Raw genomic sequence first — 26,809 nt, 5'->3', positions numbered from 1 at the left:
ACAAAGGCTCATAGAAGATCTCAGGAGAGTGAGTCAATCAGGAAATAACCAGTGGCACCCAGGAAAGTACCTGTGGCTCTCAGATGGTGATGGGACAGCTGCTGCAGCTCTTCTAGCGTGGGACTGAGAGCACTCACCTGCAGCGCTGCGAGGGTTAAAAGAGACAAGTCCATGTGTGCCAGCCCAGGGACAAGCACATTTGTAACTTGGAATGATTACTCCCAGTTTAGCTTTCAACCAGTGGCAAAGCCCAGCCAGAGCAGTGAGATGCCCAACACAAATTTAGGCAAAGCTCTGCTGCTGTGCACTCTGAAAGCTGCAGGACGAGGAGTCAATAGAGTATAACTGACCTCATTTCTTATTTTGATTTCATAACTAAAAACAACTCCAGGGAACCCTGAGCACAGAGTCTTGCTCAACCCACACCATAATTGGACTGGCTGATTGAACCAGCTGGTTGGCTAAAATTGTGTTCTGATTAAATTGTAGGACCTTTTCTCCAAATGGCAAAGCTCTCCTCCCTGTAATTCCTGGGAGATCTATCTGAGAATTACAATCTAAAGAAGAAGAGAGTGCACAGTGTCAGGCAGCCTCTGTTGTTCCCCTTAGCAAGTTATAAATAAATACAGAATACTTACAGTGCTCTGTACTAGAGAAAGCCAAGATCAAGGCCAAGTGTCACAGTCCTCCCTGAAAATAATTGCAGCATGCAATATAATCCCACATGCACTAGCAATATGTAGTCTAAATAGAAATGAACAGCATAGAACTGGATTGTGGGTGGTGGAATTGTACCAAACCTTGGGAATTTTATGTTAATTAAGAAATGCTGATTAATACAGAATCGTGAGTTTTAATAAGTCAGTAATAAAAGAGAAATTGTGTTTAAATAACAGGTGTGTCTTGATTCCTTGAAACAAATATTCTGATTTTTAATTGGGGGAATTCACCCAGTAGGAAATTTTGTCTGGCTTGAGAGAACAGTTTTCTGTTGCTGTTTCATTCCCCATCCCAGAGGTCTGCCTGGGTAACTGAGCCATTGGGAAAGAAGTCTAAGAAGCAGTAGAAGTTAATGGTCTTGACACCAAAATTCCTGGGTGAGGTTGTGTCACACTAGAGGAGAGAACAGAGGATCACAAGACTTCTGGGGTTAAAGTATGGAAAACCCAGCAGCACAAGACAGTTCAGCTTAAATTCCTGTAAGTGCTCAGAAGGCAAATTACAGGTTTGCTGAGAAGTATTTTAATGAAGGTGCTGGGACTGTTGTGCCCAGAGATCCATCTTCTTTCTCACATCAGGGTACAAATGCTTTTTCCCCCTTCTAGTGGCACAACTAAACATTCCTTAAGTACAAAGTGAAGGAGAGCCCTGGATCTTTTCAATTTCTGAGCACGCATGGTAACAGGAACATCCTGAGGTTTGATGCGGATTTCCTTTTACAAATATCCCCAAAGGAGGGAGAGGTGCCTGCAAGAAATTTGCCCATTACTGTGAAACCATCACATCATTCTCTGCACCTTGATGTAGATCTACAATGCTTTATAGATTATATAAAGGAGCTCTGTCCAATAGAGGGACATTACTACAAGCATAAAAAAGGAATCTAGACAGGTTTGGTATATCCAGCCTCAACCAATGATGGCATAAGAAATCCACTGTAGCAAAGGAAAAATGAAAAGCAAGGTCTAGTTATCAGCAATGGAATTTCAGAAGTTAATGCTCAAAACTTCCAGCTGAGGATCACACACGTCCCTGAAATGCAGCATAACTGTTTACAATATCTGGATAAATCTGTGCCCTAACTCTGCCTCCTACCACCTGGGTAACTTTCTACAGTGATTGGGCAGTGCAGAATGTAACAATTCACTGCCACACTACTTTGTCTGGCATGGGAGGACAGTGCTTCCTCCAAGGCAGAAAAATCTCTGGGTCTGGACATGGAGCTCTGGCTAAATGAAGGCGAGTCTGCTACGTGCCTTTAATTTCCTTGCCTTGATGAAAGCCTTAATGTCACCACTTAGGCAACGAGAAGGTGAGTTAGGGCTTTATCAGGACTAACTGGCAGCAGGCAGAGCTGAGGGCAGATCTCCATTAAGTGCTCTAAGACACTGGAATTAAACCGTGGGACTGCAGAGTCTGGGAAGTAGCGGTCCACATGCAAGTTTTCATTTCAGAGCTCCTCAAACGAAGCCTCTTTTAAAACCTGACCTTTTCCCTCCAGCTCTCCTCTTCATCCTCCAGGTAACCTGGGCCCTGCCAGAGCAGAAACCTAACATTAGTCACCAGACAGCTGGTGGCACACAGAGCCCACTCCTGATTAATTTATCAGTCTGGGTTAGTTTATGCCTAGCTGGCCCATCCTTCCCATGTTATATGAGCATGCTGCAAACTATAAAGTGATCACAGAAAGATACATTCCTCTCTCTTTTCCCTTCAGCCTCTTTGCTGTTATTCTGCGCTTGTTTCTTTAGATACTCGGTAGAGCCATCCCACCCCACCACAATCTCTGAGTGCCTGCTTCCCATTTGCATTCAGAATCCCTAAAGTGCCCTGAGGAAAGTTTAGTGATAAGTGAGATTCACCCTTTGATTTCTGTCAGGATTAGAGAGGGGTGCTTTTGTTTCCTTGCTTTTATTTTGATTCTTTTGAACTTGTGTAAATATAATTAGTATCACTTCTGTTTCGATATTACTTTAAGTGGTGGCTCAGATTACCCTCCCTGCAATTTAAATTTCAGGAGTTTATTTTATTTTAATATTGATTTATAAAGAGAAGGCACAATGATCCAATTAGAAATAATGATAAGGATACTGACCAAATCTTTACATTTTATCTTAAAAAAGAAAGAAAGAAAGGAAAAAATCTCAGGCAGCAAAATTTTGAAAATCACAATGGGAAGTGCCACCTTAAGACTGTACTTCTACTGAAATTCTAACCACTACAATCGTTTTCCATTTATCTGAAGCAAGATTGGAAATATTTTCCCAGTGTACTAAAATTCTGAATTTTTTTTTTTTTTTTTTTGTTCTTACAGTTTGCAAGGCAAACAATCCAACCCGATTAATTACAATACTTTAACAGTCTGTCAAATACAGCAGTCTTGTCACTTACCTTTCAGGCTAATGCATTCATAGGAATTTTTTTTTTTTTTTGGTAGCATTATCTCATAAAAATACACATGTAAGTTTAGCACAAACCATAAAAATGTGTCATACACTTCAGCTAATCTAGTATCTTTCATTTCTAAGGAGGATTTGGGTGGAGGCCAAGTTAATTAAAACCAGAATAGAAATGGGTTCTATTCACATGAGTCATATACCTCTGACTCACAATAGAGTCTGTGCAGCTAATGGGTTAATTTGTCCTGAAAACAGGAAAAAAATAAGCTGGAGGTTATGACTGTTTGGAGTGCTGGTTTCAGACAGTAGATGTACAAGGTTTTTATGCCATTGAGAACACAGACCTGCTCTAATGATGTTCTTTCTGTCTATTCAAGTGCTGCGACAAACAGTTCAGCAAGATCTGGAGGTACAGAAGGCTCAGAAATGCAGGACTGACGCCTTCAAAGCTCTATTATTGTAACAATATGCACATGGAAGTGTCTAAGTTACTGTCACAGAGAGGAAAGTCTCATGCAAGCAGCTTGTAATGCTGGCAACAGGATGATGGCCCTGCAGAACTTCAGGGGGAAGGATTCCTCCTCCAGACACCTGGGAAATCACACATTCACCGACCTCAGTGGTCCAGTGCTGAGCACCCACATCTCCACCACAGGAATGTGGAAATCTTCTAAGCTAACATCCTTCCTACCTCCTCTGGCCCCTTGCCCCTGGGGACTGGCATGCACACCAGCCTCACTGGTCACTCTTTAGCTCCTTGTTTTACACCACAACTTAAAGGCAGAAAGGTCCAGAAAGGGGCACTCGGTCCCTAATCCACATCTATTGTTCCTATCATGAGCTAGAGAAGTGCACAGCTCTTCTCCTCCTGCACTCCTGCAGGACTGTGAGCCTTTCAAGACAAGTACTTTATCACAGCATCACCATTCATGCATTCAGGGTATCATTACATATATGTTATGCAGAGTCCTGGCAGGGAGGAGACAAAACAGAAGCTCAGCAGGAACTTTGCAGTGAAAGAGAGGCAAGACAGAGGTCAGTCTGTTTTCTCTTCAAAATATGTTTGGGAATTTTAACACCTTTTGATTGACTGAAATACAGGAGCAGGCCTTAGAGGAGGCCCGGAAGACAGGTTCTTCCCCCAAATAATTTTCCAGCTTTTCAACAGCTTTATCACCAGCTACGCTCCCTCTTCTGCTCCCCCTTCTGTCTCAGTTAATGTGGAGCTACTCTACACACTCAGCTCATCTTAGGCATCAACAGTGCCCCTCCAACAATAGTAAAAACACCATTTCACCTTCATTTCATACTGCAGGATTCTAAAAAGGAGGAGGAATGACTCCCATGGCTGCAGAGGGGTATTAAAGCCTGATCTTCTGCTTTCTGCATGAACAGCAATGCAAAGATTGAGGTAGCCAGACCATGACCTTTGTGCAAGGTTTGCAGAAGAGCAAGTCTACTTGTTCTTCAGGACAAAACCCACAAAATTCAGGACAAAAGCTCCAAGTGCCTGTGGTGGGGGTTAAGAATGTGGATCCTAAGCAAGCAGAATTGCTTCTATCCAGCTCCTGAGTAACAGACTGGGATTGAAGACTGGCATTAAAACTCACCCTGTCTTTAGTGTTCCCTGTTGATTAGGCAGCTCTGCTTGGTGGTTTCAGCTTTACAAGAAGACCTAAAGATCAAACACCTGCTTCTGGATTCCAGCCAGTAATTCAGTGGCTATAAATGTCGATCTGGAGCACTTTGGATGCCTACATTTTGGACTGATTCCAAGCTCTGCATTGAAGCTCCTGCATTGAAGGGTCGCAACAAAAACAAGTTTATAAAAAAAACAGATCTCAAAATCTTCCTAAATTCAATTTTTTTCTGACACGGACAATATAATTTCAATGTTTTGCTAACATTTTGTTAGATTCAAAATTAACCAAATTGCTCTGCAGAGAATTGCATTATATCCAGCTGGGATATCCCCACTGAAGTGCTCAGCACCACAAAGTTCAAAGTAAAGGTGTTCTTTGCTATTTTGAGTCAAAGACAGCATTTTCCTGACCTGCTGCTGTTAATCATTTCAAACATATGTTTACATGACTGCTTTTGCCAACCCCCATTCAGCTGTCACCAGCCCCCACAGAATATAATAATAAACACCTTGCACACCCACAAAGGGGTTACTGGAAAAGGGCTGGGTGCATGGAGAGGTCTGGAAGTTTCAAGAACACAAAAAACACAGCTTCCCTAATTTTTTGTCAGAAACTCATCCTTTGACCCAACAACAACATGCAGTGTTGATTTTCAGGTGCAAATTTTATTGTGGATCACAACAAAAGGTTTCAGGAAAAGCACAGGGGAAAAAAAAATCAGCAAGAGTGTGTTTTTTACTTACAGAGTACATATATTCTGTGAAAACTACTAACTCTGCAGCTGAAGGCAATGCAGCTTAACTTAAACTAATAATTATTTTTGGATACTTGTTTAGCAAATTTTGAAAATATTATTTTTTCTCTGTTAGTTTGATATTGAAATTGAGGACCAAATGTTTCAATGACTCTATTATTGTTGCAGAGTGCATGGTATTACACATGGTATTATCATTAGAAAGAAAATAAAATCTCATTCTTGCAGAAACAGTCACACAAAATATTTTCAGAATACAGAAAATTAGCCCTTGTAAATGTTGAATGACTCAAAACCTCTTTGGAAAATCTGTGGGTACTGAGGTATGCCGAATTTTAAAATTTTGGTGTTCCTATCTCAATTTTTCATGTGACAAATCAAAATAAAATATCTTCATGCAAGCTAATTGTAACTTTTTACAAAGGATTTCTTCAGCCTGTAATTGTACTTTGACTGTAAAGAGAAAGCCCACACTAATTCTTACAATAAAATGACAGAAGTCTACTACAGGTAACAGTGTAAAAATCTTGCAAGAGGTCTTCAAGGCACTGTTTTCTCTTTGAATGCTTGGCCATTAATTAAGGTTGTTTTGAGAGGAAGACAAGAATAACAAAAACTACACCTAAGGCTGGCATCTAGTATACTAAATATCACATATATCTTTATCTAATGAAATAAACTTCTAAAAGCCATTCTGCTTTACAACACTGTGGCGTGCAGTGAGGTGTCTGCTAAAATAATGTGAAACATTAATTAAAAACAGTACTTCCAGAATAAAAAGTATGAACAAAAGCCAACCAAGTACCCCAGTCATCATGGTCTGCTTGAATGCAACCATTCCCCAGCACTGACACGCTCTGTAAGACAGAGGCTCAGGTGATTTCCTGCCACTTGGTCCACAATTCACTGCTGCAGATTAGGACCTCACCCAGCTCCTGCTGGTCCACTCGAATTCCTGAGCTATGGAGCTGCAAGGGCTGCTACCCTCTGTAACATGGAGATACTCCTGACTAGGGAATGTAAAGGACTGCATATTTTGCAGTCAGTGCATTTAATTGGAAACTTGGTTTGTCTGGACTCCATCAGAAATACAGAGCAACCCAATTCTGGGCTTTATGAGTGTGTCTTGGGTAAAATTATGCAAAGGTTCCTTTTCACAGGACTTATTCTTTATGGCAAATAACAGCCAGTCAGCTGAAAAAGAAACTGAAAGGAGCTGACCTCAAGATATTAGGATTTTGGGTAAGCATTTTGACAACACCTTATTGACATACTATGAAAAATCTGTAGCTCCTCTTTAAAAAAAAAACCCAAACAACAAGTTTTGGTGTGGTTGAAAGAGCATGCCAGGATCCATCAAGAGGGAAAGAATGCCCATCTCCAGCCACAGAAGAAACCTAGATACCATATTGCTGGATGCAATGGATGAATCAGAAGTCAAAGGACTGTGGTGGTTTCACAATGCCCCAGCAGCAGCAATGTTTACTGCTTGTTTGCTACTCAAGGCAGGCCAAGAATTGGCCACTTTTTAGTGGGCTCAGCTGCCTGTGGGCCTTCGTGTGCCATAGCACAACGGACAGGCACATTGGTCTGGTGGGTGGGATCCCAATACCACCACGAGATCCTCAGGCAGGGCCTTGGATTTACCCTACCTGGCTTTAGGATCCAAAGTGCTGAGACAGCAGCCTCGAGACCACAGGCTCCCTCTGGGACCACCAGAGGAACTGGCCTCTCCAGGTGGCTGCTCATGTCTTACGTGAGCTAAATCCATCAGTTTGGGTCTACTTAATTATTTTAAGTAATTATAAACAAACCTGGGATTGACTAAAATTTAAACAGCTTCTATCTTGATATAAACAGTGAGGAGAATTCTTCTTTCAGCAGTATGTCAGGGTGCACTGCTATGTGTCAAGAATAAAAGAAACGTAAGTGGGGCAGAATTTGGCCCAGATAACTTTTCCCTTCCCTGAAGGAAAGGGCTGGCCTACACCAACTGCTGAAAAGCAAGCTGTCTACAGTAGCATTCTATATTTCTCTTATATTCTGAATCAAAGCAATAAATATTAGATATAATCTCTATATTAGATTTTGTATTTATCTGATAGCTATTTAAATCTACACTGTCAAAAATATAAGCAGTGACCCACTCCTACATGGCAGCATATACTATTTGTGTGTAAGTGTTAAACCTATCACATGGATCTATATTTACATAGGACACTGTTGTTTATATAGCAGATTTTAATTTACATAAATTCTTACCATAGGATAGATAATTGTGGAAAGATTGGATATTGTTTAAATGCTTCTACGGTTCTGCATAATTGCATTTCAGCATGAGGTTTTAATAATTCTGTCTCAGTTTTATGTTTTATAAAGATGGAAATGGAGTCTGACAGATAAATCTCCAATAATGTTATTCCAATATAGCACAAGAAATACTTATTTGCAAGTCCAGGCAAAGAAAACAGTTTCACTGTTCACTTTACCCATATAAATCTCCTCTTTAAAGAAAGTGCACTCCTGAAAACAAAGGCTGTCAAAATCTTTCAGCACTGTTGAAATGTGGAAGTGTTACAGCTGAGCATGGTCTGCAGAAAAAAAACATCATTCATTTTTTAATTAGCTATTACAATTACCACTAGGTGTGCAAATAAAAAACTTGCATGTTAAACATTAAAATAAGCTGAAATTGCTGCTAATATATACGTGAGAAGTTCTGTCTCAGTTTGCTCAAAAATGTTTGGTTAATTCCTATTGTTTAGCTTCTCTGACACTAAAGATATAATGAAAATGCTCATTTTCATTGAGGTCAAAATGTCCAGCTATTTCTCCCGGTAAAGGGGAAATAACTGCTGTTTTCTGTACCTCTAATTTCAGAAACTCAGTTAAAAACACATAGGTAAGAAAATATTTTAATAAAGATATTTAGAGTGCTTATTACAATCAGATAATTTCTGAGATCAGAGAACATCCAGGTATTGTCCTTTGAATTGAATACTGACTTTCCCTTGAAAAAGTTCATATTATTTCTCAGGAAAATACTTTTATAGCCCCCCAGCAGAAGTCAGTATCACCTTATTACTAAACATCAGCTGATGTTTAGCAAAGACAGGAAATAATTGCTGGAGTTCCCTCTGTGCTAACGTTATACTGGAAAGCTCTACATAAATTAAAAAAAAAAAAAAAAAAGCACTGGAAAATGGAAAACTATGTAATGCTTTACATCATGAGTAACATCCAGCTGTTACTGAGTGTCCTTGCCAGCTCTGCCTTTCTCCTGATGACGATTCAAGAGCTGACAGATGGCTTTTCCTTTGACCTAAGCCAGTTCTGCTGCAATTGGACGGCTGTTAACAAGTCTCCTTCCTGCACTAAGCAGTCCCAAGATTTCCGAAGAGTTATCAAGGAATTTCAGCCTGAGGAATTTTTTTCCTGACTGTGTAAACCAGGATCTCAAGAATTTGTGGTTGCAATGGAACACTTTGTTTCAGAAGTGATCCAGGCAGCCTCTACCAGCTTCCTCTGGAAGCATAACTGGTGCTTGGTACCAGTCTAAGGGAAGAATCAACTCCTATTTCCCTTTTTTGTCTTTGTTAAAGCTAAAACCAAACAGAAAACATCTCAGCAGGTGGAAATGAAATAAAAAAATCTTTGTAGCCATGTAAAATCACCAAAGAACTTTACGCTCTAATGGAATCTTTGCAGATGGAAGTAGTTTTGGCCATTTCTAGAAAATGGATCTTATTTTTTTTGTGTTGAACATTATGCAGCAACATACATTCATCATAAAATCAACCAAAGGGACAATTCTAAATTCTATTTAGCAATCCATCTAAACTTGCAATCGGATAATCCTCTGATTAAACTGCCAAAATAAAAACAAGCCATTCTTCTACTTTCTAAAATTATGCAATAATACAAATATTATATAAAAGCTGTATTACACAGGTGTGTCTTCCTGAAAAGTGTTCTTTGCAAATAAGATCTCTTCCTTGAACAAAAACAAGCGACAAGCTGCAAAGTGTGGGTCTGTGGAGTGCTCAGTAGCACATATTGAAGCAGAGTATCACGTCATAGTAAGTCTGAAGGAATGAGTAGCCACTTCAAGTTTGTACCCTTAAAATTAAAGCCTAATAATAGCACTGGAACTATATATTCAGCAGGTTAAGTTTCTTCTTCTTAGCTGTCATGTGAACAAGTGTGTTTAACTGTTTCTCCCCATGCACATTCCTCACAATCAGAATGGAACTGTCTTATCATGGCTAGAAAATACTCTTCCCCTTCCCAGATTAAAAAAAGATATATATAAAAAATAATTAAGTACTCAGTACAGAATATTACTATGATTGGCTCCAAAGGCTGATTTGAATTAAACTTACTAATTTTTTTTCATTGTTGCTTCACCTATCAAAAACAATGTGAAGACAACCAAGGCATGAATTTTCCCAGAATATACCCAGATACCTTCCCCCAAACCCTTTTTTTCTCTATGAGTTATATTAGCTTTAAATCTACTGTGAAAATAGTAGTGCCAGAATAATCAACTAATAACCAAAAATTCTTCAGGTAAATGGTTTTGTTCCTTTTAGGATAGAGATGCAGAGGAACACTGATGAAAGATATGCTATTTATGATGTTCTCTTTGTTAACACTCCTTTGTGACTCAAATCAGTTCTTCACTCCACATTCCTGTATTTGGAAAACAGATTGTACAGTACTCTCAGTGTAGACTTCAAGTCACAATTAACAATATCTAGAAAAAAGACAAGGGAAGACAAATTAGTAACTTCATTAGCTCCAAATGTTCTCCAGAAAAAAAGTGCTCATTTGCTACTCCTTTCCCTTGCTCGCATTAATAACCATGAACATTAGATCACAAGGATAGCAAAAAGGAATAGAAATATCAATAAAACACAATTTTCAAACTGGCAACTCAAAACTTGGTGTTTTAGCCACTTCTAGTTAGGTATACAAATAGCTACTGCTGCTGCTGATGAAATGTAGCCGAGCTCAGATGCTCTTGAGCCAAGTGTGCCCAGGATTATACACTCTTACATGATTTCATCTTCAGACAGTTGTGGCTGAAAAGTAATGATTTTGAAAAAAAAGTCATCAGGCAGTAACCAATGGAACCTTCCTCTAATGTAAGAACTGTAGGGCATGGCACATTCTGGGCTGCAACATCCTTCACTAGGCCTAATTTCAGCAAGATAGTAGAGGCAAGTTTAAATCTTCCAGAGGATCTAAAGAAGGTAGGTGTACAAGTGCCCCTTGAACAAACATCTGAAAATTCTTTGAGTTAGCTGACATTCAAGTCTGAATCAGTCCTCAGAAACTCAACATCTAAAGTAAAGGATTTATATGAAACAAAAAGCTAATGAATACCTTCTGTTTCAAAGAGCAGTTCTTGAGAAAGTCAATATTATTTCACAAGAAATCTATAAAACAAACTGACAAGTACTACTGCAGCAGTCTACACTAGTGCTTTAGTCAATCTCAAACAGGGATTCAGAATTGCCCTTAGAAAGAGCAGAGTGGAATTAGAATTGTCCCATCTCCTTCTTCTAAGTGCATAGGAACTCAAACTCCTAACTGTGGCTCATGGAATTGGCCAAAAGCTCCAAGCAAGCCCAGTAAGTGGTGTATTGCAGTCATCAGAATTTAGCCATTGCTTTTATCTGCACTGAAGTTTCTCACAGACTGTGAAGGGCTCACACTTTGAATAATTAATCCAATCAAACCTATGCACGGTGTCCTAAAATGTGCCAACTAAAGACATTGAATTTACATCCACGGACAAAGAGTGGAAACAATCAAGGCCAGATTTTATGCCAGGCCTGTGCACGGTCATATAACCAGAGCCAGCATGGGTTTGTGCCTCTTTATAAATCAGATGAAAAATGCTTGGTATAAAATGAAGAGGAAATGCCAAAAGCTGTAGGAAAGGTGCACTGCCCCCACAACATCCCACTGCAATCTGTAATACTGTTTGCATGCAACACTGGAAATTTCCTCTTTCAGGCCAGCAGCAAGGTGCAGAATTACTTTTTTTCCAAATACAGAACTCCTATTATTAAAAGAAGTAACTTTGTTAGGTCTTTACAAAGACGCCACCACAAAAGAAGATACCACCACCACCACAGAATTCTACAGAAGGGCTCAAAGTAAAAGAAGCACGCTGCCAGAGAAAGATGGGTTATTTCCATTGCTACCTGGGTTTGATCGACACATGTAACATTTCACTGGTTGCAAGTTTCTAAAAGAGAAACCTGAGTTTGGCTTTGATGTACACATTGCAAGGAGCTCTGAAAAAGCTCAAACTGTAAATGAATTCGTTATAGATTCAGCAGATTAATGTTCCAGCCATTTTTGAAGTAAAAGGTCACAGAAAGCTTTTTAAGGCCTTTTCGATTATATTGCAAATAACCCAAATAAACTGTTGACCCCATAAAAATAATTGATTTTCATACTCATTTATTTAACTGCATTCTTTTTCCCCCCCTAAATATTTTTTTCATAGTCTAAAGCACTTTTCAGCATATTTTTTCCTCAAGAACCTCAAAGAAACAGTGTAGGAATTCAAAGAGTATTTAGTGTACACATTTAGGGTAAGAACCTTTTCAATACCCTTTTGCTCACTGGAAATTTTAAGCACAGGCATTGTGCCCAGTGTAACAACACATAAAACAGATGTGTTTTTCCATTCACTTTGGGCAGGAAGTTTCATATTAAGCATTTCAATAATTGCACAAGAAATGTCTTATATATGCTGAAATATCCTTATGGCTTGATTTATACTGGAAAAATTAGCTGTCCCCTAGAGCAATAAATACCTGAAAAATTAAATGCCATAAGAATTTTAAACCATCCATGGGGAGTAAGGGATCACAGATACTCTGTGTTTTACTTGGATCCCTCGACTTCACTGTTACCCCATTCTCACTTTGAGTATTTCAGACATAAAGGCTTGTGATACACTCACCAGCAGTACAGTTAAGCATGACGGTGGATAAGAGTTCAAGCAATCAAAAGAAGTAAAAACACCAAGCTGGGTAGGTCCAGATTGAATGCACAGGCTCAGTCCTGAGATGCATTATTTTGTGTGTGTGTGTGTGTGTGTGTGTGTGTCTCTGTGGCTGTTATAACCTGGAAGTTGGGAGGGATGGAAAAAGCCCTGAATAGAGCAGAACCTGACTCAGCAACGAGTGCCTGAATCTCCTGAGAGTTCTGACTGTTAGAAGCAACACTCTGACATGAGCTTATGTCAACTCCTCAGGGAATGACAATCCAATATTGTGGCAGGAAAAGACTGTGAGCACCACGGAATGTAAATCTGAAATTGGTCTTGAAAAGACACAGCTATGTTGATTATTGTGGCAGGTTACCAGCAGGAGGCCAGATATCATTCCTGGTGGGAAGAGGGGAGGAGAAGCTGCATGCCCAGCTCCTGCACGGTAAGAAGCGGTGACTTCTCACAGGAGGAGCTCCCAAAACACCCATTTACCTGGTGAATCAAGGGCTCTGTCTCCAGCCTGAAAAGCTGTATTTAAACACTGTATGTGTATGAATGCAGTGGAAATCCCAATGCTCCCAAAGTCAGCAGCAAAAACTTTATCCTCCCTGAAGCACATTCTACTGTCAGTCCCCAGCTCTACATCTAATTTAGATATGCATGATTAGGTCCTGCATTCAAAGGCATGCATGTGAACATTTGAAATTCTTCTTCCACAACATCTCCCTCTTTTGTGAAAATCTTATTAACAACAGGAATACTCAAGGTTTAGTGTGAAAATGTTAGATGGAGGAAAATGGAGCAATTGGAGCTATTCACATCGGTCAGTGACACCAATCACAACTGTGTTCTCTTTCTTTCAGGGAATATTGGAGTATTACTGCATATGTTTGGCCAATGAAGAAAGGAAGCATTGCAACCTTTGAAAAAGTGCATTTAAAACACAGAGTTCCTTCAGCACTAGAAAATGTACCTTGCCTTTTGCTGCTGGATTAACTTGCCTTTCCTTTAGCCACACTGTAACCTTGTAAGATCTGGAGCCAACACAAATTTTCCAACACAAACTTTTAAGGAGATACAAAAAAGGTAGAATAGGTACCTTCTGGTCTCGGCTTTGGTTTTTCCAATCCACCATCCTGCATTAGCTCAAATGCAAAGGACACATTGACGACCTGGCAATACAACAAAGGCAGTCACTCTTGTGAACTCTGAGCAGTGCAAATGGTCAAGACAAGATATATTTAAAGTTGCAGACCCAGATATTCAGAAGGAAAAAATAGTCAGGGCTCTGTATCTGGTCTTTGGAATCCAGACAATTTGGTGTTTTGCTGTTTCTGGGTGATGGTGGTTGCAGAAAGATAAAGGTAATTGAAGGTTAACATGAACTAACACAACCCTTAATAAAATTACTTACAAGTACTTACAACTTACTACTTGTTACAAGTAAGCACAGCCCACCTCCTACAAGTTCAAAATCTGGAACATGATGGCCCCTGAAGTGCTCTTGTCTTGAACAGACAGATGAATTGCATGGATAGCTACAGACACTGATGTAATGTTGGTCTTAAATTGACACATTGTACATATATGCCTTTATGTTTCCAAAACCCATTAAACCTTTCCAATGTTAAGTTCTTGGATTTTGGACACACAAAAGAAATCAATTCTTTCATCAGTGCTTGTGTGTAATTCTATATGTGTTAATGAACAGTAGGTCTTGTTCAATGACAGCACCACACAATGGCTGCCAAAATCTGTTAATACTTGCTAACCACCCCATCATTAATATAATTTTCTGTTTTATTCCAGCTAAGTATTAATAGTGATTTTTTTTAATACTTGGAAATGGTTAGCAGTACGATCCTTTCTTGATTTCAGCTATTAGCATCAAACTTCTGCAGAAAGTTTGTGTTGCCCTTCTACAACTAGACATATTTATATGTTTGTTTTTAACAGAAAATTTAAATCTAGTTACCTTTTGTTCAAAACTATCAGGAGTCAAGAAAAAGCTGTGCAGGGGAACAAAATAGCCTTCCAGGAGACCCATTAGCAGGACTAAGTACACTCCATCTGCAAACTGTGAAAAAAAAACGTTTCTCAGTACATTTTCTGAAAAACAGCTCACTGCTTTTCTTATTGAACAATGGAGTACTGGAACAGGATTGCCCAGAGAAGTGGACGCCCCACCCCTGGAATGGACCAAGGCTGGATGGGGCTCTGAGCAACCTGGTCTGGTGGAGGTGTCCCTGCAGGAGGGACGGAACTGGATGATCTTCAAGGTCCCTTCTAACCCAAACTATTCCATGTTTCTGTGGTTTTGTCACAGGCCTCCCACTCCTACCCCAGAGGCATCAGGTCTATGGGTCTATCAACCTGAAGCAGGTGATTTTCTTTCAACTGATGGAACTACAACCTCTCATTTCAGGGAATGTTGTTTCAGATAGATGCTTAAGGAGTTTCTAGGTCCATTTGAATGTTTTCCCCCAAGGTAAACCATGCAATAAGCAGAAACAGGGAATGCCCTTTTGAAAGCCCTTACACACAATTTCCACCTAAATCTTAATTTTACCTTTTAAAAAATCTCTATCAGTTTGGTAGGTGTGTAAATAAAGCAGAGATTCTTAAAAACGTGAATCAAGACATAAAATAAAGCCTGACCTAAAGACACCTGGGGATTTTTGATAGTGCAGATCCCATCCCTTCCTGCCTGACCCCGTAATTTCTGCAGATAACTGCTGCAATTGTTCACATGGGGAGGTAGGACTAAGCTTTTCTTTTAGCTTCTTTCCAGCCCATTTAGCAGCTGAGAACAAGACAGAAGAGCATGCAGCACATTATTTCTGTGGTGCAATCAAGCCTGCAGCCCAGCTATACAGCTGCCTGTACACTTGAGTAGCTTTGCTCTCGAGAATCCCCAAATTCCCCCTGAACAGAGGCGTTGTGATCCCACGTGGCTGCGTGCCTGTGCAAAGGTAGGCACACCAAGGGCACCCAATTCCTTCCTGACCAAAACAAGCAGGTCCTCCTTACAGCACTTGGCAGCACCCAGAAGGTAGCATTTGGTAATTAATTTTTATGCTAATGGAAGTATGAAATTGTTTTAGACGGTTAATTGGTGAGGGTCTTCTTTGTACAAAAATATTTAGAAATGAAGGGTCACCTGCTGAAATAACATCTTAGAGCTCATTCAATAATAATTCAGTGAAATTTCTGGATAAAGCGGAGGGCACAGTGCATAACATAGCCCAACTACTTCTCCCCTTTAAGAGAGGCTATAAAATCCTACCTGCGTGTCCAGTTCAGTCACCTCCAAATTCAGTTTATTCAGATGCTTGTTCACAAAGGTGATGAGAGTCTGAAATACAAAAACAGTGCAATGAAGGCCTATTCAGCAGGGCAGCAGTTTGACACCAGCAGTATGAGCTCCACTCAGAAGAGAATCTGAATGAGTGAAGAGACTGCAACACAATCTCCAAGTTTTGAAATTGAAATGTGACATTAAAAATTGTTTTTAAATTATTTTCTACAAGAATGAAGAACTGAAATAAAATGAATGTGATATATATAGAAGAAATACACTGTTAAAACACAGAAAAACCCCAAATTTTTAGCAGACTGTGGGGAAGTCAGTAATTGGACTCCACTCAAATCTGACAGCAGCCAAAATACTGCAGGGTCAGACCTCTGGCAGCTGTAAACTGGATATCTTGTTGGCATCGGTACAGTCAATGTACCAGTTGGGTTCTACTCAACACACACTTTGTGAGAACTTTTCTGATGGAAACTTTGATAACTATACGTTGTTCCATGTTCCAAAGTTAAGTTCATGCTGCTAAACATTAAATAAAAAGTAACATTATAATCATGACTTTGTGTATTTAAGCATAAAGCTTAATTGTATTTCATGTATGCAAAGCATGCCAGTTATACATCATATCCACACACACCACATCCACACCATCTAATACATGCAAGCATGCACATGAACACATCAGGTATTTTAAAAATAAAAAGCTTCCAACCTTTTTCACTACATTGAGCTTGTCTGGGGCATGGTCAAATAAAGTGTCGAATGCATCTCTTTCTGAAAAACATTCAGTGCCATTAATATACTGAGCAGCAGTTGTTCCAGTGCAGAATAAACACTTACTGAGACACACATTCATTTGAGACAACACAGTCAGCAAAATGGTTCAATATAGTCTCTGTATTCCAAGTACCAAGTAGTTTGCATATTTCTCTCTTGCTGCGAGCTGCTATTAACTTTTTCTCTATTATTCACAAAAAAGCATCATTTTCAGGTAGGATTTGGATCACCTAAAGACCCTGTTTCTCAAAAATGAGCAAAGAATAGCATCTTTATGCATGAGATCTTAAACAACCACATAGAGACAGCCAAGTAACCAAATAATTTTCTGCAGAAGACCATGAGTTTACATTAGTCACTACATCTACAGAGAAGGATTTTCCCCAAGGGCCACTGACTGCATTATTAAACATCTCAAGCAGGTTTATGATTATGCATCTGCAATACAGTCCTTTGCATAGAGGTTTTGGGCCATTCTCAGATGCAATTTAGGGCACTGCCAGCAGGACAGCCAACCTAAGGTAGCATGACTGGAGTGCTACTGCAGTCACCTTCTGAAGAAAACAGAAAAATATATAAAAAGGCACCAGAGCCTTTTCTGAGCAATTTGTGTTTCAACAAACACCTGAGTAACAGCAAATGACTCAACAAACATTAATATTCCTCAATTAAAAAAAAAAAAAAAAAGCTAGAGTAGATCCAAAGGAATTTGTAGAAGGCAGACTTTACACCAAGCAAGACTCAGGTGAGTGTTTTCCATTGACCAGCCTCAATCCTGGCAGTGAGACACACAAGGCACAGGACCTTGCATGGCATGCAGGCCTGCTGAATAATGACTCAACATCTTTAAAGTATAAGTAGCTGGTGGATGTAGAATATCAGCATTCACCAGCTGGTTCGTGATAAGACACCATTTCACATTATGCTGGGAACTCAGGACCATTAATACCACTGCACTAACGTTCTGGAGGTTAAACCACAAAGCATATGCAAATTAACATGTGCTGAAAAGCAATGAAATGTGTTTTAAAGATGGTCAGGGTGATTTCAGTGTTGGTTTTTTTTTTCCTTTTGTTAACTGCCACAACAGCCTGTGGCGCATATTTGCCAGAGCAACTTGAAATCCTCTCCTTTCTTGCCACTTGATCAAAGTGACCACCCACTGCAGAACTCATGTACCTTCTGGCTGCCTCAAGAAAAGAGACAATAATCAAATGAACTTACCATGCCTTCCTGATAATGCCCTGTGGGGGGAAAAAAAAAAAAAAGGAAAAGAACAAAACAGTTACATGTAACTCACTTGCAGATATTGTGCTGCAACAAAACCCAGCATACATGGTAAGATCTTCAGCTCGGTGAATTATGGAGTAGATCCATAGAATTAGGAGAATTTTGTGAATAACTTCACCAAGTAACTCCAGGGTTACTCTGGAGTCTATCAGTATAATATCTCTTGTCTTCACCAAAGTCTCACAGGAGGCCAGATCTCATATTCCCTACTTTGAACCAAATCAGCACACCTTGCCTGAGTAAAGAAGGCTTTTTCATGTTGATTTTGTGAAAAGTTTTCCCTCTGCTTTGAAGATGCATCTACCACACCAACCACAATAGAAATCCAGCCCAAACAAGGCTTGGGATGGGTTCTTAAGGACTGCAGGAGTTTGCTCCAGTTGATCCTTCATATAACTATCACACACAAATCCACGCAGATTAATAATAAATCAGTAGTGAAGCTTCTCTCCATTCAATTAGAAACCTGGATATTCTATTACTGTTCCCTTTTGGTTCGGAATAGCTTTTCTGTTACAAAATGTTCAGTGAGATGGCACATACAAGGCTTACTACCATGATTTTACACACCTAACCTCCTGCTTTTAGTTCCCCACCTCTCTATTTCCTCCCTCTTTTGTATTTTTAGATGCTTGTTTGCAGCTCTTGAAAAGGCTAAAATACAGTCACTGGCTGACGCATCATCTTCCCTGGAACCCCAATACTGAAAGCTAAATATCAGCAAATGTTTGAATTTCTGAGACACATCTGTGCTCAATTACTGAACTGCTGGCAAATGTGGTGTTGACATACTCAGTGTTACCAGTTATTTCCTCTTGGATTTGTCGAGACTGGAGGATTCCTTCTCGTTTCTGGAAAAAGGAAAAAAGCGACATTTTTCTCAGTAAAGTTTAATGCTTCGGATACAGTAAAAATTTGTGATCCACAAACATAATTAGATAAGAAACCTGCAGAATAAGAACTTTTATTATACAAATTTTCAGTAATGTATTATTTTACCTTGCAAGTATTTCAGAGAACTCTTTTATACATTAACAAGAAACCTGAAACTCCACCTGTAGAAGGAAGTATTTATTTTCCTTTCTCCATTGTTCTTAATTCACTTTTCTTTTAAAGGCCCCAATTCAGCGAGACATTTGAAACACCCAAACACATATGTAAGTATTTTAGTGGATATATGTCTAGGTGAGCTGAATTTAGCCCTGTATTTCAATGAACAGATTGGCAGATGGTACCCATGCTTCTCTTTTGCAAAAATCTTGCTCCCAGGCTATTTGTTCTTTTTGCCCTGCTCAAACTCTTTTTTTTTTTTTTGTTTTGTTTTTGCCTTAGTGTTTCCTTTCTCTGCAGACAAAGAGCTCTATTGGCTTCTGACAGAAAGCAGAATGGGGCTTCCATTCACACTCCTGTCCTGGTCCAGCAGTGACCCTGATGTTTCTCAGATGGGAGCAGCCCTTCCTTGCTGGTGCTGCGGGGCCTTTGTCCAGAGGCTGTGCCCAAGGTGGCAAAAGCCAACTCCAATCACTGCTGTTTGAGTCAGCTGCAAAATGAAGCACTTGAAGAGTTTGACATTGTTTCAGTTTGCTGATCACACTCATCTGGGGCTGGTGTAAATACCGCACATATGTCGTGCTTCTCTTTGTGTTCTCTCTGTCAATTCTGTTCACTGGTATTACCAAAAACTTGCAGTACACGGAGAAAAGTCAGGCAAATGCTGACAACTCCATTTCAAGTCTAGACATTAGGCAATTACTCGTGATTCTTCACTCCCTGTCATACAAGGAAATGAGAAAAATAGATTTATGCTGGTCCTAGACTCATCTTCTAAGTGTAAAAGAGAAAAGGAGAATAACCTTTTAGAAAAATCCTTCATGGCAGGTGAATTGGGGATGCTGCTTTTCCCTTTCCTTGAAGAAGACAACACATCCCTACCTGAGGCAGTTCTCAGAGTGAGATGTGCTGAGGACTATTCCTTTCCACACCGCATTACTAAAATACATTTCTTGATATATTTTTCCTTCTACACTGTATTACTAAAATATATCACGAAATATATTTATTTCTGCAAGAAAAGCTGAACATGGCCCTCTGGGTCACTCCAGACTGGCACTTGGAGTAATGTGAACTGTCCTTTCAGCTAGATGACAGCTTCAGGGGGTTTCCATGATATTTTTCCAAGTCCAGTATCCTGCACAAAGTGAAAAATACATTCAGGGAGGACCTTGGAGCACTTAAAAGACAGAGGGGAGTCCAGGGTGTTACACAGTGGAAGAGAGGGCACAGACCAGCTGCAGAGGCATTGCCTATCACACACCTTCAAAGCCTGAAGAAGAACATAATTCAGGGCTACCTCCACTCCCAGATTGTGCAGACAGCAGTGAGTGCTGTCTCCAGTACTAACTGAAGTAACTCCAAGTTACAATCTAGTTCATGCTAGCACAACTTAGAATTCCACTCTGTTTGGCGTTTTTGTTTATTTTTCCCTTTGCTGCAGGGTGAAAGGAAACTTTTATTTCCTCCTCATGATGACTCTGACATGCCACCGATGCCTTATGCAGCAAGAACCCTGCTGCTCTCATCTCCCACAGGGGCTGAGCACCGCAGCAATGCCATCTGTATTTTTCAGTGATCAGACTGGGAATATGGGAGCAGAAAAAGGTTTCTAATGTTTTACACCTTCTCTCTGTAAGCACACAAAAAAACACACAAAAGCTGTCTGAAATATATTCCAGCTCTGATATTAAGAATATTTCCTTTTTTGATAAACTGCAGCTAATATCTTAAAATAAAAAAGTCTGCACCTTAATCTTGTTGTTGGCAATAACAACAAAAACAAACAAAAAAACCCAAACCAAAATGATCCCAAGCCCTTGTTTTGTGTCTGGCACCTGACCACTAACACTGATGGGATTTCCACACTGCCCAAATGCAACGTGCATCCCCTGGACACTGATTTGATCAGCACATGTCAAGACAGACTTTCCTGTACTTCTGATTTGTAAAAAGACTGGTGAATTCCCAACAGAATGGACCATAAAATACTGGTCTAAGCACCTTCTCTGAAGGCTGCTTCTCATAATCTCCTGCTCTTTAAAAACTCTTCACCTCAAAATTGACCCTAACACTGATGTCACCTATTGTGAGGTTTGTCTTATACTAGACAATGAATGACACATTATTCCTGAAAATACAGAGAGGTGCTACTGAGCACTCAAAGACTATCCAGCATGTTCCTTAAAGGCAACAGTGGCTAAAAGTGAAACAACAAACTATAAAAATCAACAATTTGAAAGACTCTGAGAAAAGAGGCATGAATTAAGATTCTCCATTAAAAAGAAAAGCTGGACATGCATTCCAGTGATGACAGAAGACCTTAATGAACAGGCTTGGCATTTTCTTCCCTCACAGCTGAAAGACTTCACAGAAGGCCCTGAAGATATTCCTAATCACTTACCATTTAAAATTGGCAACTCCCTAGAACAGAAAAAAAAAAAAATCTGAAACTGGAGTAGTGTATCTGTAAATAGAAAAGATCTCTTCTTATCTCCTTTTGTGTCAGCATTTTTGTGTAACTGAGGGCCAACTGCTTAATTTCCCCTGCAAAGACCCAGTCTGAAAACCTTGCCATTATTTGGATGGCTTTTTACCTGTGTCTTGTTACAACTCATTTCACCTGGAGGAACGTGTTTTATAATTGCCCCACCAAAGTGAAATGCAGAATTATACTGGAGCTTGAAAGAACAAATACATTTGTCAGAGGTCCAGAGAAGGCTTCATTGGAACCTGGAGGCAGTGCTGCTCCAAACCATTTCAGACCTTCCCAGGTAGCAGTACCAATGATCTCTGATTAAGGTTGTGATTTACACACTCATCTAATTTCAATAATTTCCTAGCTTTGCCTAAGAGTAGTTTATGCACCCCAGAACATGCTGAAGCCATTCTGGCTGCTCTGCCAATGCATTCTTACACTCTCTGATTTCCATCTCTTGGACACAAACAATCTGTCATCTAACCATTTGTGGATGGTAAAAATACATAATTTTTAAGAAGAGGCAAAATGATGACAAGACCCAGCTCTCCAAAAAAGCTCTCAGTCATTTCAGTAGATACAATCAAACAAAGCCCGGGCTTTGTTCAAAGTTATTTATTCTACTGTTATGGCAGGAAAAGAAAATAAAAGAGTAACTACAAAAGGTCCAACTATCACATTTTTTCCTAAATCAGCTTAGACCCAGATTTCATATCACTCTCATTGCTAACAGCTTTTGTACAAGACAGCCAAAGGAAACAAGCTTTCATAAGAACTAGGCTGATTACCTGTTGGACACGAGCACATTTTTTGTTTCACAAATATGTTTTTTTCTATTTCAATAAACTACATCCAGCCAACACAGAAACCCTCACGTTCTGTTGTTTCTATGCCTAACAAAATCATGAAATGAATTAAGGGAGTCTTTCCTAAAAGACTTCATAAAAGTACTTTGTTCTTTTATTTCTGTCTCTCCTGTTCTCTTTATCAAACCATAAGTAGCAGAGTTTTAAAACAGCTACTGCATAGTCTGTTAAGCTTCCCTAGGCTTGATCTTTCTTTACAGAATGCATGAGTGTTTAGAATATGAGGTGTGCAAGTCTGACCACTAAATCAGGCATTAGGATCTGCTGATGGTTAATTAAAACTTTTATGAGTTCAAAGGGTACACACGATGCATGATAGAGAATCAGTCCCACAGGACGTCAAAGACAGATTTAAAAAATAAAACCCTCACCCACCAAAAAATAAAAATTATAAATGTCTCAAACAATTACAGTAAATATACTGGCGCTCACCCTCTGTTAATAGGAATCAGCAGAGCTCTGGAATTTCACTGACTGGCTTTCACCAAGGTCAGGGTCTGCAGGACAAAATCTCCTTCAACATTACTCGGATATTATTCTGGTGCAACTGCTTCCAGTGCAAACCACTGGCGCCTGAGCTGCAGCTGTGTAACTAAGAGTGAGCCAGATTCTCCCACTACTTATTGTTTTAAATTGGTTTATCTGTACTGACTTCAGTGGATTTGCTGTTGAACTACATTAGCCTGTTTAACAAGAGGACAATTATGCCCACTGATTTCAACTGGAATTTTGTCTGGACGTATGGAGTGACTGCAGAGGTTATGGTTCTTTCTTTAAGGACTCTGTCATTTTTCTCATTTAGCTTTTCATCATAAAGATGCCCTGCTCACTGTACTCCAGATTTCTTAAGCTGGCTTTGGTGGAACTTTGAGATAAACCAGTATAAATAATACATTTATAACAGCCAAAGGAACTAGGTTTCTTTGAAGCCTTAGACACTAAGTGCAGATTCCCAGGGATTCTCCTTCATCATCTGTAGAGAAACCCATGAAGCAGAATCTGAGTCAATGAGTCACTACCAGACATCAGTGACATATTTACCAGAGACTCTCCCTCAGCTTTCTCCCTAAGTTACAAAACTTGTCCTATTTGAATTCTAGAAGAGAGAATGTTTACTTTCTCAGATCTGTCTTGCAGATTTTCAGCCACACAAAACTTGAGCAATAATTCTTTCAACCAGTTACTTCAGGGTAACATCAGTTAAAAGGCATAAATAAAGACAGTTGCAGTGTGAAAAATAAAGGCAAAGAAGGGAAAGAAAAGCAGATTAAATGGAAAGAAGACAAATAAGATAGAGAAAGCACAAGTTCAGCTGAAAGAAAAATGATGAACAGAAAAACGTGAAGAGTTTGAATGGATGAGGCCCTAATAAGGAGACTGACAAAAGATTTAGTTGATGGGGATTTTTTTGCATGCTTTTGAGAAAACCAACACTGTAATCAGGCTAAATTAGCATGCACAGAGCTGAAAAAGAAGTTAGTCACTTAACATAAATGTGAATGTAATAAACAGTGACAATTCATCATTCAGTGCCAAGAATTATCTGAATCTCTACACAAGTGAGAAGAGCATCAAAAAATGGGGAAAATAATAATTCTGGGTGATGAACACATTCCAACAATAATAATGTTTCATATATTTTTACTGTCACAGTCTGGCCACTTCACAGTCAAAGTAAGAGATTGTGAGGCACAGCTCAATCTGCCTTTTTCTGGTTGAAGCACGGACAGCAGGGAAGATGCACGTGTGTTCCTTGTCAGCCAAAGAGACACGCGCGTGCCTGCCCAGTCAGAAACTCCAGATGCATTTTTCAAGAAACCCCTCAGTCAACTTCACAACACTACCAAGAGCTGTTTAAGGCCCCTCTTACCTGCACAACAACCACTTGAATGGACACATGGTCAGGGAGTCGGATTGGTGCTCGAAAATACTGAGATAATGCAACCAGAAGATGAAGTATCGCTACGAGACTTTTAGCATGAACAGCTGAAATAGATATTAAAAGCACAAGTTACAAACTGCACAGTAACTAGGGCACAGATTTTTACTTCCGCTTAGGATGTAGGGATTATGGGACTCTTTTCCTCTTGCCACCTGGAGCTAGGGGGCACCTTTAAGGCACTGGCTGTAGTGGTCTCCTGCAAGTTGCGTCAGCACCAACGCACTACTCTTTACAACATCTGAGCCACAGGCTCATGGAGATGGAAATCTAAAGTTAATCCAAAAGCCAGATTTTATGTACAACAGTTTAAGTGCTGTCTCTGCATTCTCCTTGCCTCGCTTTTATTCCCTTTATTTCAATAAGGATTTATGGACTAAGAGAAAGATATTTTTGTACTCATAACATGCACTTATTCATTTTTAAGTGTCACAATGTCTGCAGGATGATAAATGAGCCTGTTTTGGCACAAGCCTTAAGCAATAACTTATTAAACTCAATGACTCAAACATTCCTCATGAAGTTGTTCTAGTTCTGTTATTGAAGCTTTTTTTGCAGCAGGTTTCATATATGGGTAGTTAACACTAACACAACTTACAAGATATCAAAAGCCAAACTCTAGGAAATCCTTGATCAAGTATCAAACCATTGGCATGCACGTGGATAACTTCCTATCCTAATTATTGCCTTTCTTCTTCTTCTTCTTCTTCTTCTATTTTGTTTTTGCATTCCTCAAAGTAGTCTTCCTAGAAGATCTCTGACATTGCCATGCACTTAGGTTTTTTGTACTTGAACTAATCATTAAGTACTATCTTACTGCACTGCTGAAACACAATCAGATTCACTAAAATATCCTTCTTCATAATCTTACAGTGCAAGTGTCAGCTATGCCATGGAGATACACATTCATATAAAATGTGGCATTGCTGGCAAATGCTGCTGGAGTGCCCGTGGTCAGGGATGAGGTGCTTTAGCAGAACACTACAAAGATGTCTGTCTGCCTACCACTGGTGTGTGCTACAGCTGGACACAGCTGCTGCTCTCTATCTCTACTCCAGCTCTAAAACACATGTAAAACATTAAATTAAAACTAGGAGTTAAATTGTCAGGCCACTCCAAACACCCCGCCTCCAGCTGCATCACAGAGAATGGAAAGAAAACTCAGGGCAGGTTGAAAAATAAAAGGGGACAAAAAATTCAGCAGGACCACAGAAAGGGGAAAAGTCAAATTGCCAAATGTTCACTCTTCCTCCCTTGAGATATTTATCTCCTTCTAACTGATTTGTTGTGAATGGAACAGGATACAAAACTGCTCAGCACAAGACAGGTACAGGAGACAGGGAAAATGTGGTGGACTGGTCAAGGTATTCACCAGCATGAAATCATTCTGAAAATCAAACTTAAAACAGATTAAGAGACCTAATTTTCTAAAACTGATAACCTGCTTTCCACAATATGTATCCACTGAAGTGTCTTGTGTTGGGCCACTGAAGACATTTCTATTAGATACTGCTATGTTCACTCTTCTTACAATAGACCAGGAAGGGCACAGAATTAGTCTTGATTAGAGTTTTGTAACCAAAACTAGTGGTTCAGACTTTGCCTGAAATGATCAGAAATATTATTAATAGCTATGTTGCAAATTTCACTCAGAGTTCTAGGACCTAAATCTCCTTATGACCATCTACTGCATTTCTGCAGGTACTTGCCTGTTTCAACAAATCAATTTAGCAACACAAAACTTAAGCTGGCATGCACATGGACTTCAGAGCAAAGCCACCACACTTGGACAGACTCTGAGAAGACACCTAACTAAACAGAAGGCTGAGCACCAGAAAAGAGGACAGAGTGGCACATCTGGAAGTGCCCTTCAGAGCAGTTGCTACCATAAATCCCAGGTCTCAGCCATCCATTACCATTGGATATTTCAGAACCCCAGATGACACCGATGACCTCCCAGCTGTCAACAAATGAGAACAGTATAGCAAACACAAAACTTACAGTCAACATTCCACTTAATGCTTCTTGGAGGGAGTTTAAGGGTTTCATTGATCTTTTCAAGCACTGTCTGTAGCTTCTGCTTCTGAGCAATTTCGGACTGAGTGACTTCTGCAACATTCAGCTTCTCACTTTCAAGCTTCTCTGAAGTGATAGAAGAAAAAATGGAGGGGAAAAAATTGTCAGCACCATGAAGAACACAAAGACATTCTATACACCCAGAGGTACATTCAGGAGACATCAGACTTCCTAATTTTATATCTAGGTTTTTTTCCAGAGCCACTTTCCCTCCACACTTGTGAGCTCCTTAAGATAAGTTCACATTTTGCCTTTAGTTACACACTGACAAGGAGAAGGCCAAGTATTGCTCTATGCCACACCACTGGCTAACAAATGTTTGCTGCAACTCCCTTTAGGAAGCACCAGACTTGGAGATAAGGCCCATTATTTCTATTGCTTCTGGATGAAGGCTATTCTAGATGCAAGCGGCTTGTACAGCAGACCATCAAACCTAGGAAACACACACCAAATTTATTTCATCAGTCTCAGCCTCCCAGCTTCTACCTCAG

General features: G+C 39.7%; 1 protein-coding gene across 3 annotated transcripts in view; it reads right to left on the bottom strand.

Annotated features, from left to right (window-relative positions):
- Positions 1 to 5,407: 5,407 nt before the first annotated feature.
- Positions 5,408 to 26,809, bottom strand: part of PARVA (parvin alpha) — a 63,135-nt gene continuing 41,733 nt past the window's right edge. For all 3 annotated transcript variants that reach the window (XM_068194660.1, XM_068194662.1, XM_068194661.1), the window contains exons 5-13: positions 26,244 to 26,384; positions 24,174 to 24,289; positions 18,701 to 18,759; positions 17,843 to 17,862; positions 16,554 to 16,615; positions 15,818 to 15,886; positions 14,507 to 14,608; positions 13,631 to 13,703; positions 5,408 to 10,272 (exon numbers count right to left, since the gene is read on the bottom strand). In XM_068194660.1, coding sequence (XP_068050761.1) covers positions 10,196 to 10,272; positions 13,631 to 13,703; positions 14,507 to 14,608; positions 15,818 to 15,886; positions 16,554 to 16,615; positions 17,843 to 17,862; positions 18,701 to 18,759; positions 24,174 to 24,289; positions 26,244 to 26,384 — 719 coding nt within the window. In that variant the 3' untranslated portion in view covers positions 5,408 to 10,195. The remainder of the gene's footprint in view (positions 10,273 to 13,630; positions 13,704 to 14,506; positions 14,609 to 15,817; positions 15,887 to 16,553; positions 16,616 to 17,842; positions 17,863 to 18,700; positions 18,760 to 24,173; positions 24,290 to 26,243; positions 26,385 to 26,809) is intronic.

This window comes from Anomalospiza imberbis, chromosome 6, assembly GCF_031753505.1.
Source record: "Anomalospiza imberbis isolate Cuckoo-Finch-1a 21T00152 chromosome 6, ASM3175350v1, whole genome shotgun sequence".
Taxonomy (NCBI): Eukaryota; Metazoa; Chordata; class Aves; order Passeriformes; family Viduidae; genus Anomalospiza; species Anomalospiza imberbis.
Note: the sequence above shows the minus strand (reverse complement) of the source record. Positions and strands in the feature narration are given on the sequence as shown.